General features: G+C 40.4%; 1 protein-coding gene across 1 annotated transcript; it reads left to right on the plus strand.

Annotated features, from left to right (window-relative positions):
• Positions 1 to 2,613: 2,613 nt before the first annotated feature.
• LOC145459820 (cadherin-4-like) lies at positions 2,614 to 5,510 on the plus strand. The gene has a single exon (XM_080338347.1). It carries the CDS (start codon positions 2,720 to 2,722, stop codon positions 5,015 to 5,017), a length of 2,298 nt encoding a protein of 765 aa, XP_080194473.1. The 5' UTR covers positions 2,614 to 2,719; the 3' UTR covers positions 5,018 to 5,510.
• The last annotated feature ends 7,900 nt before the right edge of the window (positions 5,511 to 13,410 follow it).

Genomic DNA, 13,410 nt, shown 5'->3' on the forward strand with positions numbered 1-13,410 from the left:
ACAGATTTGGGTCGAGTTATCTTTATCGCCTCCGCGTGTCCAAAATGAAGTGGAACTCCCCCATTATCTACTAGTTGCTGACGATTACACCAGAACACTGTCAGTCTATAATATGCCAGTATATTTCAATATGAATATATTGTTCAATTGTATAATATAGTTCTGTACCCCCAAGAAGCTCTTCAAATATCAATTTATGTTCTCATATTTACTGGCTACTGCATTCATATTGGACTGATCGCCCACACATCTTGTGGAAAACAATACGAGTATCTCAAACCACTGATCTATAGACATATATTGTCACTGGAAAACCAAACAGTGTTATGTCCATTTATTGCTATCGCTATTTGCCTTATTTGGACATAGATCTGTCATTTTAACCGGGTTCCAAGTTCCTAAGTAGCATGATGTTTTAGTAGAGTAGATATTTGAACTGGTTCATGTTCAAATTATGTGGTCAAAGTCAAAATTTCCAAATATGGACATAATACTGTTTGGTTTTCCAGCGACAATATATTAGGGTTACCATATTTTTGTGAAGCAAATTCCGGACACTCTCTTGCACTCACTAGCGGATTCAAAAGACGGTATAGCACATTGTCTGTAATTATGACGTCATACTTGCAAAGCATTGCCCGTGGACTGTATACAAACAGGAATGGAGTGAAGTTATGGATCATGAATTGGGCCATCTGTAATATGAGCTCAGGTGATTGCTACTTGCTCTAGTGTCTGCATTAAATTTTTTGACAGGCTGAATGAAATCGTCTGGCAGGCCGTGTCTGGCCTGTCAGGATTGTGATGACTATAGGCTTACCATATTTTGGAAATTTAAAAAGAGGACACTTTTTCAGAAATTTGAGACTTGCAAAACCGGAGGAGAATTTTCAAAAATCGGTGAATTTTTCCCACTTTCTGATCAGTTTAAAAAAAAAAAAAAGGTCAACTTTTCGCTCGGAGCTCAAATCACCGTTTTTCACTCCGAAATAGCGTCGCTTCTGTGCTAATTTACGGCATATCACTCGCATTTTGCTCTAAATGTGACCTAAATTTTCAAAAAAGAGGACAAAATCTCAAAAAAAGAGGACAAAAGGGCGTCCTCCGAGGACACTTTCAAAAAAGTCAAAAAAGAGGACATATCCTCTTAAAAGAGGACGTATGGTAACCCTAGATGACAGCCCTGCTATACTGTTTGGTTGGTGCGGCTATCTGGATGTATGTTTTAACCATGTCCGAAATAGGGCTGGGCAAAATCGAGTACCTGAGTGATTCGATTCTGAATCACGAAAGATGGTTCGAGTCGAGTCGAGTAATCGAGTACCAACAATTATGACGTCATAACGTAGTGTAATACGTCTAAGTTCAGATATGTACCGTTTATGCCACCACAAAGAGTATAATGCCTGTTATCCATCTCATAAATGATACTTTGGTATTTTTCGGACCATATCGATTTCATTCCACTTGGTGACAATGTTGTGAGATTTTCATGACTTCGGAAATGTGCTACGTCCAGTAACCTTCGTGGGTTTGTACTGTATGTTTCGTATGCTGCGATACCCTCAATCAAGGTTCCACTGCTTCAACAATGAAAATTAGTATCGGAAGTATAATTCTCAGAGGCAAATTAACTTCCAGCGGCTAGAAGCGCGAAATTTCAGTACTCGAAAAAATCATCTTTTACTACTCGACTCGAATCATCAAAATTAATACTCGATTCAGATTCGAGTACTCGAATCATTGTGCCCAGCCCTAGTCCGAAATAACATTTATTCAGCCCCCTTCCGCCTAAAAAAGCACTGATCTTGGGCCCACCATAGGCTAATCGACTCAACTTCTTGGGCACTTCCTATGCATCTATGGTTGTTTAATTGATGAATGAATGAATTCTGTCAGTTGTATTGATTCTTCCATATATTAGGCTACTACAAAATGCACCATCAGGTTGCACATCTGGTGATTTCCAACCTCTTATGGTCGTGACCTCATTCCCAACTTGAAAATGTTCCGTGGCCCAGCTCAAAACTTGATAAGCTGATTACGAAAAAACTTGCCCAAACTTACTCACGGCTGATTACGTCCAACATATTCGTGATCCCCAGATAAAGGCAAGCGACCCCAAGATTTGGAACCATTCTCTGTGACTGAAGTATCCACGGCCTTAACCAACTCTAGCAATATAACGTTAGATTATAATTGCGATTACAATTAGACTTATTTCAATAAATGATGGTTATTTATATTTATATTTGATTTCATTTTTTTGCGAGGGCGGTGCTTGATGGTGCCCCATATTAACTGCGATATACGTCGCATTAACTCGCGAGCAGCGCGAAGAAATATATCGAATAGCATAAATCTGCTTGAAAATAATATTGTTTATGTTGATTTGCGAAAAACTTTTGAGCCTATTTCAAGCCTTCAAAATTCCGGACATTTAGGCATATTTTTAAAATTCCTCCTGGACGCAGTTTTTTCAGTGAAATTCCGGACATGTCCGGGAAATTCCGGACGTGTGGCAACCCTACAATATATGCCCTTTCAAGACAGACAGATCAGAGCACCTTCTGGGAATTACGTGTCAATGTTTGCGATTGATAAATAACAATTAATGTTTCTTTTTATTTGTGACGCAGCTATCGTGTGACAATAAAAATCGATATACAAATTTAAATAAACAAAGGTCACCCGAGAGGCTCACAAGCTGTTTGGTGGTATGGGACCTCGAGTATTCCTCATAATTAGCACTGCGGTGCTGCTTGCTGTTCACTATGCAGAAGGAAAATGGGATTATCCTGAGCAAAGAATCGCAGAAGGGCCCCTCTACGAGAAGGTGAAAGTGGTAAAAATTCTTTCAGAGGCTCCCACAACGGCGACGTATGACATATCTGGTGATTTTGGTACCAAATTCGATATTGATCACGAAACTGGACAGATCTGGCAGGTGGAAGCAGTGGATAGGGAAACCAAAGACAGGTATACGATTACTGCCGAATCCGCTGATTCAAATGGAAATCCAACTGAGGATCCGGTGCGAATCGATATCGTCGTCACTGATATAAATGACAATTGTCCTGTATTTGAGGACTCCAGTTTGATCGGTAGCGTAGAAGAACTCCACGGTACAGGTCCGACTTCTACGCCTTTCATGCAAGTGAAAGCCACGGACGCAGATTTAGGTTTTAATGCCGAGATCCAATTCTCCATCGAAGATGGTAGAGATACTCCAGAATCGCCATCCGGAAATAGATTCATAATTGACCCAGCCACGGGATGGGTGCGAGTCAATGGTAACGATCTCAACTATGAATCCAACCCAGTGGTGAGATTCAATGTGATTGCCTTTGATAACAAAGGTGGTGCTGGTTCTAATAAAGTAACAAAAGAAGTCGTAGTCTCTGTCACAGACTCCAACGATCACGCCCCTGAATTTGGTCCTCTAGCGGCTAAATCACTATCGGAAATATCAGAACTCGGTACGTCACTGTATAATATGTACGCTACAGATATTGACGAGGGTGTCAATAAGAAGGTTTACTTTGAAATACTGGACGGGAACACAGGTGGAGCATTCACGATTGTCTCGAAGCCGTCAGACACCGGTCAAAGTCTCGGAGAACTGCAACTCGTCAAACCTTTAGACTTTGAAAGCGGTATCGTTAGCTACGAATTGAAAATTAAAGCTTATAATAAGGAGGCATCGAATGCGGCCGATGTGGCGTATGCTACCGAATCAACGTTATCGATCACAGTGATAGATGCAAACGAACCCCCTATTTTCAGAGACACTCCCTACAATTATCGAATCACAGAAGGACCTGCCCCCGCCAAGCCGATTCCCATCATACAAGTGCGCGCCGAAGACATTGATTTCAACAAAAATCAAACCGTCACTTATAGTTTGGAGGATCCTGAGAAGTGGTTCGATATAGTTGCAACAACAGGGCAAATAACGCTGAAAGGTACTGCAGACCGTGAAGCGACCACAGACGGCGTGTACCATCTTAAAGTCGTAGCCACCGATAATTACGACCATGGAAATCCAGCGAGTGGCAGTGAGGAAGTAGCCATCACTATCGGAGATATCAACGATAACCCTCCTGCGCCTGATTGGGGTCCAGACGGTGCTACTGCGTATGTTTGCGAGAAGCCACGAAACAGAACAGCAAGACATATCAAGGCTACTGACCCGGATTCGGCCGTAAATGGACCCCCGTTCACGTTCTGCTTCGATGACTCCGTGGATAAAACCAAGTGGAGTTTTGAAGCAGTCGATGATGACAGTGTAAACCTAATCGCAGAGTTTTTCGACTATGGCTTGAGTTTGGGTTCAGCCACTGTTTCACTGATATTCACAGTTACGGATGGTGGGCCGGATTCACAGACAGGCACGGCCACTTTGACTGCGACTATATGCAAGTGTGGTGACGATGGTGAATTTACTTGTAAAGACGCAACAGCAGCTGCATTCCCGTACGCGATTATTATCGCAGTTATAGCGGTGATCTTACTAATCGCGATTCTAGTATTCGCAGTAGTGACGTATAAGAGACGTCAAGCGGCTATGATTTTGAAAGAGTCTTTCTTTGATGATGAAGATGATATTCGAGAGACATTTCAAGTGTACCAAGAGGAAGGTGGCGAGGAAGACCAAGACACATACGATTTAAACGTTCTACGTGGGCCTCTGTTGGAAGACCCTAATCAACCCATCAGAAAAACACAAATGCCGTTGATACAACAGCCACCAAGGCCGCGGCGCCCTCATGCACCTGATGATATCACAAACATCATTGGTGAAGCCAAGGATGCCGCGGACGAGGATCCTAGCGCTCCGCCTTTTGACTCGTTACTCGTGTTCGATTATGTAGGTGCTGGTTCGGATGCGGGATCATTATCTTCTATCAACACAGCCACTACGGATGGCTCTGTGGATTATGATTACCTCGACGATTGGGGCCCGTGGTTCAATCGTCTCGCCGATATGTATAACGATGGGTCGGAGTCTGATTAAAATGGGATGTATGGTGATTTGGAGCCAGACACAGGTCCGAGATGTTTGATGTCCGATATAAGAAACATGCACCTCGGTAATTTGTTTCTTGCGGGACTGCGTTGGTGCTATATTATTACGGCCGACACTTTGAACATTTTACTTCTAATCCCACCAGTTTTATGTGGACGCCTGTGGCGTGTTGTTTTACTTCAATTGTTTTCCTGCTGGTACCGAACTACCAATCGGTACAATGCTTCGGACCACTGCTCATGATATCATGACATTTTAGGCAGTCGAATGTGTGGTACATTTCAAGTAGAAACTATACAATTCTTATCATATCTTCCCATTGTGTTTACCCGTTTTTGCTCACACACTTTCAGCTTCGATACGAGGATTTTTGTTGAACTGTATTTTAATTCTATGAAATGCTAGGTACTTTGCTCAAGACCAATATTTGTACTTGAAAACTTCACCTTGCTCCTTAGTAATGAATTTTACAAATACGTTGTGACGTGGAGGTCTGGCAGCACTGTCTTGGCAAGGAGGTATTCTGTCGCATATGATTAGGGCTGGTCACTATGATTCTAGTTTTCCAAATGAATCGAGGTTCAACTTTAATGATTCGAGTCTAGTAAGACATTTTTTTCTAAACATGAAATACAACGCTTCTTGCTACTGAGAGTAAATTTACCAACGCCAATTATAGTTTCGATACTATTTTCCACTGTGGGAGGCTATAGTCAATTTAGGGTGGAGTGAAAATGACTTTTTTTCAATTGAAAAAAAAAAAAGGTTATTAAATCTCGACAAATGACCTGAAACTTCAATAAAAATTGACTTTAGGGCAAGAGTCGGCAACTTACGGCCCGCGGGCCAGATCCGGCCCGCCAAGCGAAATCGTCCGGCCCGCGACATCATAATTAGTTATCACAAGAATACGGCCCGCCGTTTCATAATGAGTTTCAATCTGCAGTGCAGCACTGCATGAAAATAATGCGGCATTGCTACGATATAATAGTAGCCTACATCGTATTAGTCTATTGTTACGCCATAAAACGAAGGTGATTGAAGTAGGAGATGGAGATAGACTTGATTGGATCAGTGCTTATCAATCGAGTATCTCGCAACCGAAGGTGTTCCATACTTTTTAAAGGGTTTACCACTCTAATGGGGTGTGACAATAAAGGTGTCCTTCCTTTGCTTCAAAAACGCTTGGAACATCTCAGACGCAATGACAGAATCTCAAACTGTTCAATTATAGATAACTAGCCTCCGTACGTTAGTTAGCCTATCTATAGTTTAATTCTCCAGAAGGCACTGTGTGCCAAGACAACAAACCTGAATAGTGTTTTGGCCACAATGGTGAAAATTGTTAATATGATTTTTGTCTCATTAACTGAATCAGTTACGCCAGATATTACTAGAAGCAGAGAATCAATATGGCGATGTCCTGTAGGCCTATATCTGTCATGTTCGCGCATTAAGTCAAGCAGCTATGCTTACACGAGTGTATGAACTGAGAAATGAAGTAGCAACTTTCCTCGAAAACACAAATATCGCCGACTCATAATCAGGGCTGTGGAGTCGGTAAATTTTACCACCGACTCCAGCTCCGACTCCGACTCCACACATTTTCAATATACCGACTCCGACTCCTGAGTCTATAAACGTTTCGACTCCGACTCCTGGGTCTTTAAACGTACCGACTCCGACTCCCGACTCCGACTCCAGCATTATTTCCAATTTACTTCTAAAATTATATGCCACATTGTCGGTTGAATGACTATCATACAACCATTAAACATATGCAAACATATGATTAACGGTGGCATGGTAAATTGTTTCATTGTGGCACAGCTCGAATTATCCACTATGCAATTAACATGAAAGAAAGATTTGCTAAATATCCTTCCTTTTTCAAGTTTTTATAACATGGACTAATATCCACTAATATCCTGAAATGTATGAATCATTCAAATATGGCAGATATCCAATCCTGTACAATAAAAATGTAGATAAAAATCCAAGTGTAGCTCTTGTGTATGAGTCAGCAACTAATAAAGAGATTGAACTTAATAATTTCGTCATTGCACACTATACTGATTACAAGCACACACACTCCTACTACTAATAGACATTGGTCATAAATGGAATTTAGTCAAGTAGTCAAAGACCATAGCCTATGTCTAGTCTACATGTACTTAATCAAGTATTCAAGGATTGGGACTTGTAGTCTTTCTTAATCATTTGTTCGACCCAAACAGCTAAGCTACACTACACTACAAATATATTTAATTTAGTCAAGTGGGAAGCATCGTTTGGTCATATTTACATCATTTTTACAATTTTACAAAACCAGCCGATGCATTTGCTCTGTAACAGTATCATGGTATAATTCCAAAAACTGCATCAATTTTGACTGCATCGCGAAAACGCATATTGCGATTTTCTTTCCCAGTGCAACTGAGTTGCAATTTGCGAATAATGTCTAATTTTATCTATATTAGGGGTGGGCAAATTTTTCGGCCAAAGGGACACAGATTTACGAACCATTGCGCGGGCAACTGGAATGTTGATAACCTTTTTTTAGTCGTCCGATATCCTATAGGAGCGAACCGAATTTGGTAGCATTGCAAACAAGACTTATATGAATACGCTCTAAAATTGATAACAATATGTCATGCAACTGTGCAGTGCGCAGCATGGCCCTGGTCGCGCGAAGCGCGAAATTTTTTTGCAAGATAATGGGAACTAGTGCACTATACACCAACATTACCCGTTCATGGTGATCACCTTATTGACTCAATCTTTTCACACGTCAACCTTTTTCTTTTATTGTTCTCTCGAATTGATATTTCATGACTCACCAGATTTCTAGTTACGAGGTTTCAGTTTTTCCCGTTTACGCCCATTACGTAAAATACTTCATTAGATACCTAGATCATGGTGTTTGTCGACTATACAATGGTCATTTACACCAGGCTGATATTTCTTATTCTTCATTCCGTAACCGCCGAATTGTAGCACGACACACTTCTAGGCTTTTGCAAGACGTAGGGTTACCATGTTTTGGAAATCTGAAAAGATGACACTTTTTCAAAATTTCAGACTTGCAAAACCAGAAGAATATATCGAAGAATGGTCAATTTTTCCCACTTCGTGGTCGGTTGGCTAAATCAAAGAGAGGTCAACTTTCTCTCTCAACGCCCAAAATACAGTTTTTCCTTTTACATTATCAATTGGTTGACTAAAAGAAGGTCAACTTTCCGGCTCATATCCCGAAATAGCCGCTGGAGCGTTACTTCAGTGCTAATTTACTGTCTCTCAGTCGATTTCGCCATATCTTCAACATAAATTCTCAAAAAAGAGGAAAATCTCAAAGAAAAGACATATGGTGGTCCTCCGACGACACTTCCAAAAAAGTCAAAAAAGAGGACAAATCTCTGAAAAGAGGACGTATGGTACCGGTAACCCCAGTAAGACACCGCTTATACCAGAGGTCGCCAACTCAAAACGGGTTGCGGGCCGCTTTTCAAATTTCGTAGTGGACGCGGACCGCATGAATTCAATATCGAGATTAATCAGGCCACACAGTTGAACAACGACGATATCTCGTAACTTACTCAACCCTAATGAATTGATATCTTTGTAAATTAGATGTACCGGGGTTATCGAACGGCTAGAAATCTAATTAGGGATTGCACCGTGTGTTGATTGATCAGATAGAACCAGACATCGCGGCGCCTGTGTGACAATGCTTTAACGAAATATATTGGTATAACGCCATTTTAATGATATCCAATAAGGAGTTGGTAAACCCGATAAGGCCTTCGTGAGTCGTATATTTTGTCGTGTGAACGTAGATAACAAAGTATAAATCGTACGATGTTTGGTGCATGTAATCTGTTGTGGTTATGATATATGTATGTACGGATGTAATACAGCGTACATATACCTGCATTCACCGAACATTTTCGATTTTAGGACGAAGAGGAAGAAGGCATTTGTATATCTAACATTATTTACGTATTGCCAGAGACTGATTCCTAATGTTTGCGTTGGATTTATCAGATGAAGAGCTAATTGAATTGTTCGATAACGTGAGGACTGCGTGTATGCGTTATCTAGCCACAGTATTATCATGGCGCCGTTCGCCGAAACAACTGTTCGTGTTTACCGGTATTCATGCCATTTCCCATTTACAGTTCCGATAAAGATGCAATCACTCTACCAAATAATATAGCCTCTGTTGTTGTTAATATGCTCGGTCATTCATTTTAGGGCCATCGGATATGTTACTCATCTCGTCGTAAATCGTCGGAGAATATATTCACATTCAGGACAAAGTAGACCTTTGTCTGGGGACCGACAAACTGGTGAACTTTCGGATTCTGCAGAAGACGTTGCTTATCTACTCTGCGACATTGTCGAAGTTTTGATTGCCTACGAGTCGCCAAAAAATCTCGAGCCGAGTCATTGCAACCTTATGTGTCCAGTATTCAATGATCTGTTCGTCTTTTCTGGTTTCGTTCGTGTCCTGATGTTTAAAAACAACGTTTGAATGATATTGTTTTACATAGGCGCATAGCCAAGGGGTGGGATTCGGGGGTCGAAACCTCACCCACTTGAAACCCGTCCTTCAGATATGTCGACTGTATCTTTTATGTTTTTGAGCTTGTTAGAAGTCCAGCAATACGTATAATCAGTGCAGCCAATTATCGTGAATCGCGTGCACAGCGGAACGCAAGCAAAAGGGGTAGTGTGGGAAAGCTATTATTAAATAATCTATATTTATGCACGAAAAAGAAGAGATATGACTAATTGACTGTACGAGGTCACTTCACTCGATCTTGTACAAGACGTATTCACTTTGAAATCGTCGCCAACGCCCTCCATGTACTGTCATTTGGCATGCAATATTGAGATTTTTAACCGATCGATCATAACGTACAGAACTCCTAGCCAGCGATGCTTATTGTACGTACGCATTGAAAAGCCCAGACGAAGAGAGAGCCGAACTCCTGAAAGAAGGCAGCAAATGAGCCGAAAAAAGACTGAAGTTCAGAAGACATGCCATTATGCGATTATGAAATTTACGGTGTGGGCGCAAATAACCACGAGTTGCAAGCGCCAATTATATGAGTTAATAAAAACAACAACAACACCCGCTTGATAAGCACTGGTCTAGTCTACTCCACAGACATTCTCCATCTCCTGCTTTTAGTACGAGATATGCTACTAGTCGACCGCCTTCGCACCAGTTTTATGGCGTAACAATAGACTAGTACTACCTAGGATACTTTACATCGGAGCAACGGCGCATTCATTCGAAGCAGTGATGCACTGCAGATTGGAACTCATTACGAAACGGCGGGCCGTATTCTCGTGGTAACTAATTATTTCGTTGCGGGCCGGACGATTTCGCTTGGCGGGCCGTAGGTTGCCGACCCTTGGGATACGGTGTAAACACTTTGCGAGATAAGTAAACATTAATAAAAAATATGGTGGATCGTAAAAATGCCATATGTGCAGTTTTATTTCCGAAAATTAAAGGCATTACCACACTTGCTTCTATACTTCAACCTCTATGTTATCAAAAAAAGAACTGATATTGATTAGAACTCAAAGTATATGATACTAGGAATTGTAATGTGAATTATAGATACTACTTCTAAAAGCGGAACATTCATTTCGTGTCTTTAGTCCAGAAAGTTTCGAAGGTTGGTAAGCTAAAACAACTCTAAAACCAAAAAATGTCAGAGTTCGCTTTTCCAGATTAGGGCACGCCATGGACTTCTAGATAACGATATGATAAGTAAATGCTAGATTGCGAAACATCACTTTCAGACGTTATGATGAAGTGGCGAGATTGTGCAGTGGTATAATCCGCGGCTGCAACACCAATGGGTTGCGGGTTCGAATCCGACCGAGGTCGACTTCAGAATTCCTATACCTAAGTGATGGTGGTTTATCTAGGCTCCTCCTCATCCGCGTAAGCGGTATCTTACAAAAAGCCTAGAAGTGGACCGTGCTATAAGTCGGCAGTTATGGAATAAAAAATTAAGAATATCGACCTGGTATAAAGGACCATAGTAGTCGACAAACACCATGAATAATACAAAAAATAACGTTATGATGAGCCATAATATTATATACTGTGATGAAATATTCGACATGGAAACGGGCGAAAATGCGGTGTGAACGGAACCACGCCAACCCGCTACCTAAATTATATTCACCGATACTATAGTGATATCATCCAGGTTACCCCGTCCCCACTGCGCGCGACGAAAATTCTGGGCCTTAAACAAATTTTATGAAAATTAAGGGGGCACTTCTCTTTAAAAGTGATTTTTTTAGGTGTTCACACTGTTCACGTTTGTAGTCATATATTTCCAAAGGTAGATGCGAGCCCCATGATTCATACATTGCTGGAAAGGGCAGGAAATTTCCTTTCCAAATAGTGTCTTTATGTTGTACCATGAGCATGTACCCCACCGGTACACTTACTTAAAAAAACAAGAAAATATTCAACACGTGTAATAAAAATCCTAAAAACTCAGAAGTCTTTCAAGATTTTCCTTCAAATATTGTTGTAGTAATAGTACAGATATATATCTGCAAATTAATGGAGGGATTTTCAAAAAAGGTTTTCTAACAAAATTTATGAAATTTTTGTCAGCAAACCCTAAATTTTCATTTTTTTCAAAATTCTTTCCTACGTAAAAATTTTTACGGACAAAATTTTGAGAAAACGCTCCATTATTTTATTATACATACCCTAACCATCATCTGTGCAAAATTTCAGATGAATCGGACAAGCAGGTGCAGAGTAGATACAGTTTTTGTGCAGAAAAAGTATGTTTTGAGAAAAACGCGTTTAAAAGAAAAAAACTGCAACAACTTTGAAAAACAAGGATATGAACACTGCTCATGACATCAATGGCCACATTAGTTGATTTGCATCACACGGTGAACCATATATAACACAACCTGAGCATTAATAGCCGCCAGGCACATAGTCAGATGTGTCTAAGGACTCTTGAACTCTTTCAATTTTTCACAGCGAAAGAGCGTCGAGATGCAGTCTTTCTTTTTTTTGTCCTTCAAATCAGTTCCATTTTTGTGAAGGTGTTCACCGGCAAGTTTAGGCTTTCAAGAACACTCAAGAATCCACTATATCCAATATTCCAGTTCAGTAGAGACATAGCTACAGCACGTTTTACTGCCATAGTTCATCAGTACATTTTCTTCAGGCACCTTGGCCATATGGTCGCGACGAATGACTCATTTTGGGTTTTGGTGAATCCACCAATGCATCTTTTCATAATAGAGATTCTTCTAAAACTGTAAATTTCCTTGATCGACTCATTCTAGGCATACTGATAGCTAGAAATGAAAGACAATCCAATACAGTTATCAAAAAACAATAAATACTACCCAATATTGTCAGTCATCAGTCAATGAATAGAAAAAGATGAAATAGAAAAACACACAACCTCCATCTCGACTATATCCTTGGTACTGAATCAGTGAAGCAGCCGAGTATATGAAAGCAGACACCCTAGAACACTTATCTACAAACATACAAGAAATACTACCCAACATTGTCGGTTATCAGTCAACAAATAAAAAAAAAAAATGAAAAAAACAACCTCACTTCGCCTGTTTACTGAGTCTGTGAAGCTGCCAGGTTTATAAAGCAGACAGACTAAAACACTCATTTCAAGCTCTACAGCATAGATTTCACCAGGTGGCGCTATTTCCACCAGCAAAGGCGAATGTTCGACGACTGCAGCAAAAATTGGGCTGTATTTCTTTTTTTTTAATAAAATGGTCCCCAAAAGAAGCTAGTTTTGGATCAGAAGGAGTTGGAATATCATAAAAATAAAGTCATATTTGGAAAGAGCATGAAATTTCCGTTCTAGATCGATGAAGAAAAAAACAACAACACAAAAAAATTATTTCTAAAGAGAAGTGCCCCCTTAAATGTTGATGCTCCGTGAAAACAGCCCCGAAACTCCTCAGGCTATCTTCCCGTTAGGAGGATTAAACTACTTCTATTTGACAAACCGAAAATAGCGAAAGGTAAGTAAGTAGATCACAAAATATTATGAAGTAGAAGTAGAAGTAACGAAAATCAGATCTACTTGAGTAAGTACCAGAAGTAGAGGAAAACTATTTGAGTACTTCGAAAACGTAGAAGTACTTCGTTACTGACCACCTCTGGATGTGACTCATTCTACACTCTACACTCTACAGTCTCTATAATGTGACAATATGAGAGCCATGCTAGATTCGCATGAATGACCAGGCGGGAAATCAAATCTAGGGAGATCCCCAAGAATAACAAGTGATTTCTGTCGATGGTGTTCACTGGGTTGCCAGTAAACTCGCCCCAAAGTAAA

The sequence above is a fragment of the Botryllus schlosseri genome, unplaced genomic scaffold (assembly GCF_051294905.1).
Source record: "Botryllus schlosseri isolate E-star unplaced genomic scaffold, Bs_hap1 Bs18a, whole genome shotgun sequence".
Lineage (NCBI taxonomy): Eukaryota > Metazoa > Chordata > Ascidiacea > Stolidobranchia > Styelidae > Botryllus > Botryllus schlosseri.

Excerpts from the sequence above, each read along its gene's own strand:
- LOC145459820 (XM_080338347.1), top strand. The coding sequence starts at position 2,720 with ATGGGACCTCGAGTATTCCTCATAATTAGCACTGCGGTGCTGCTTGCT.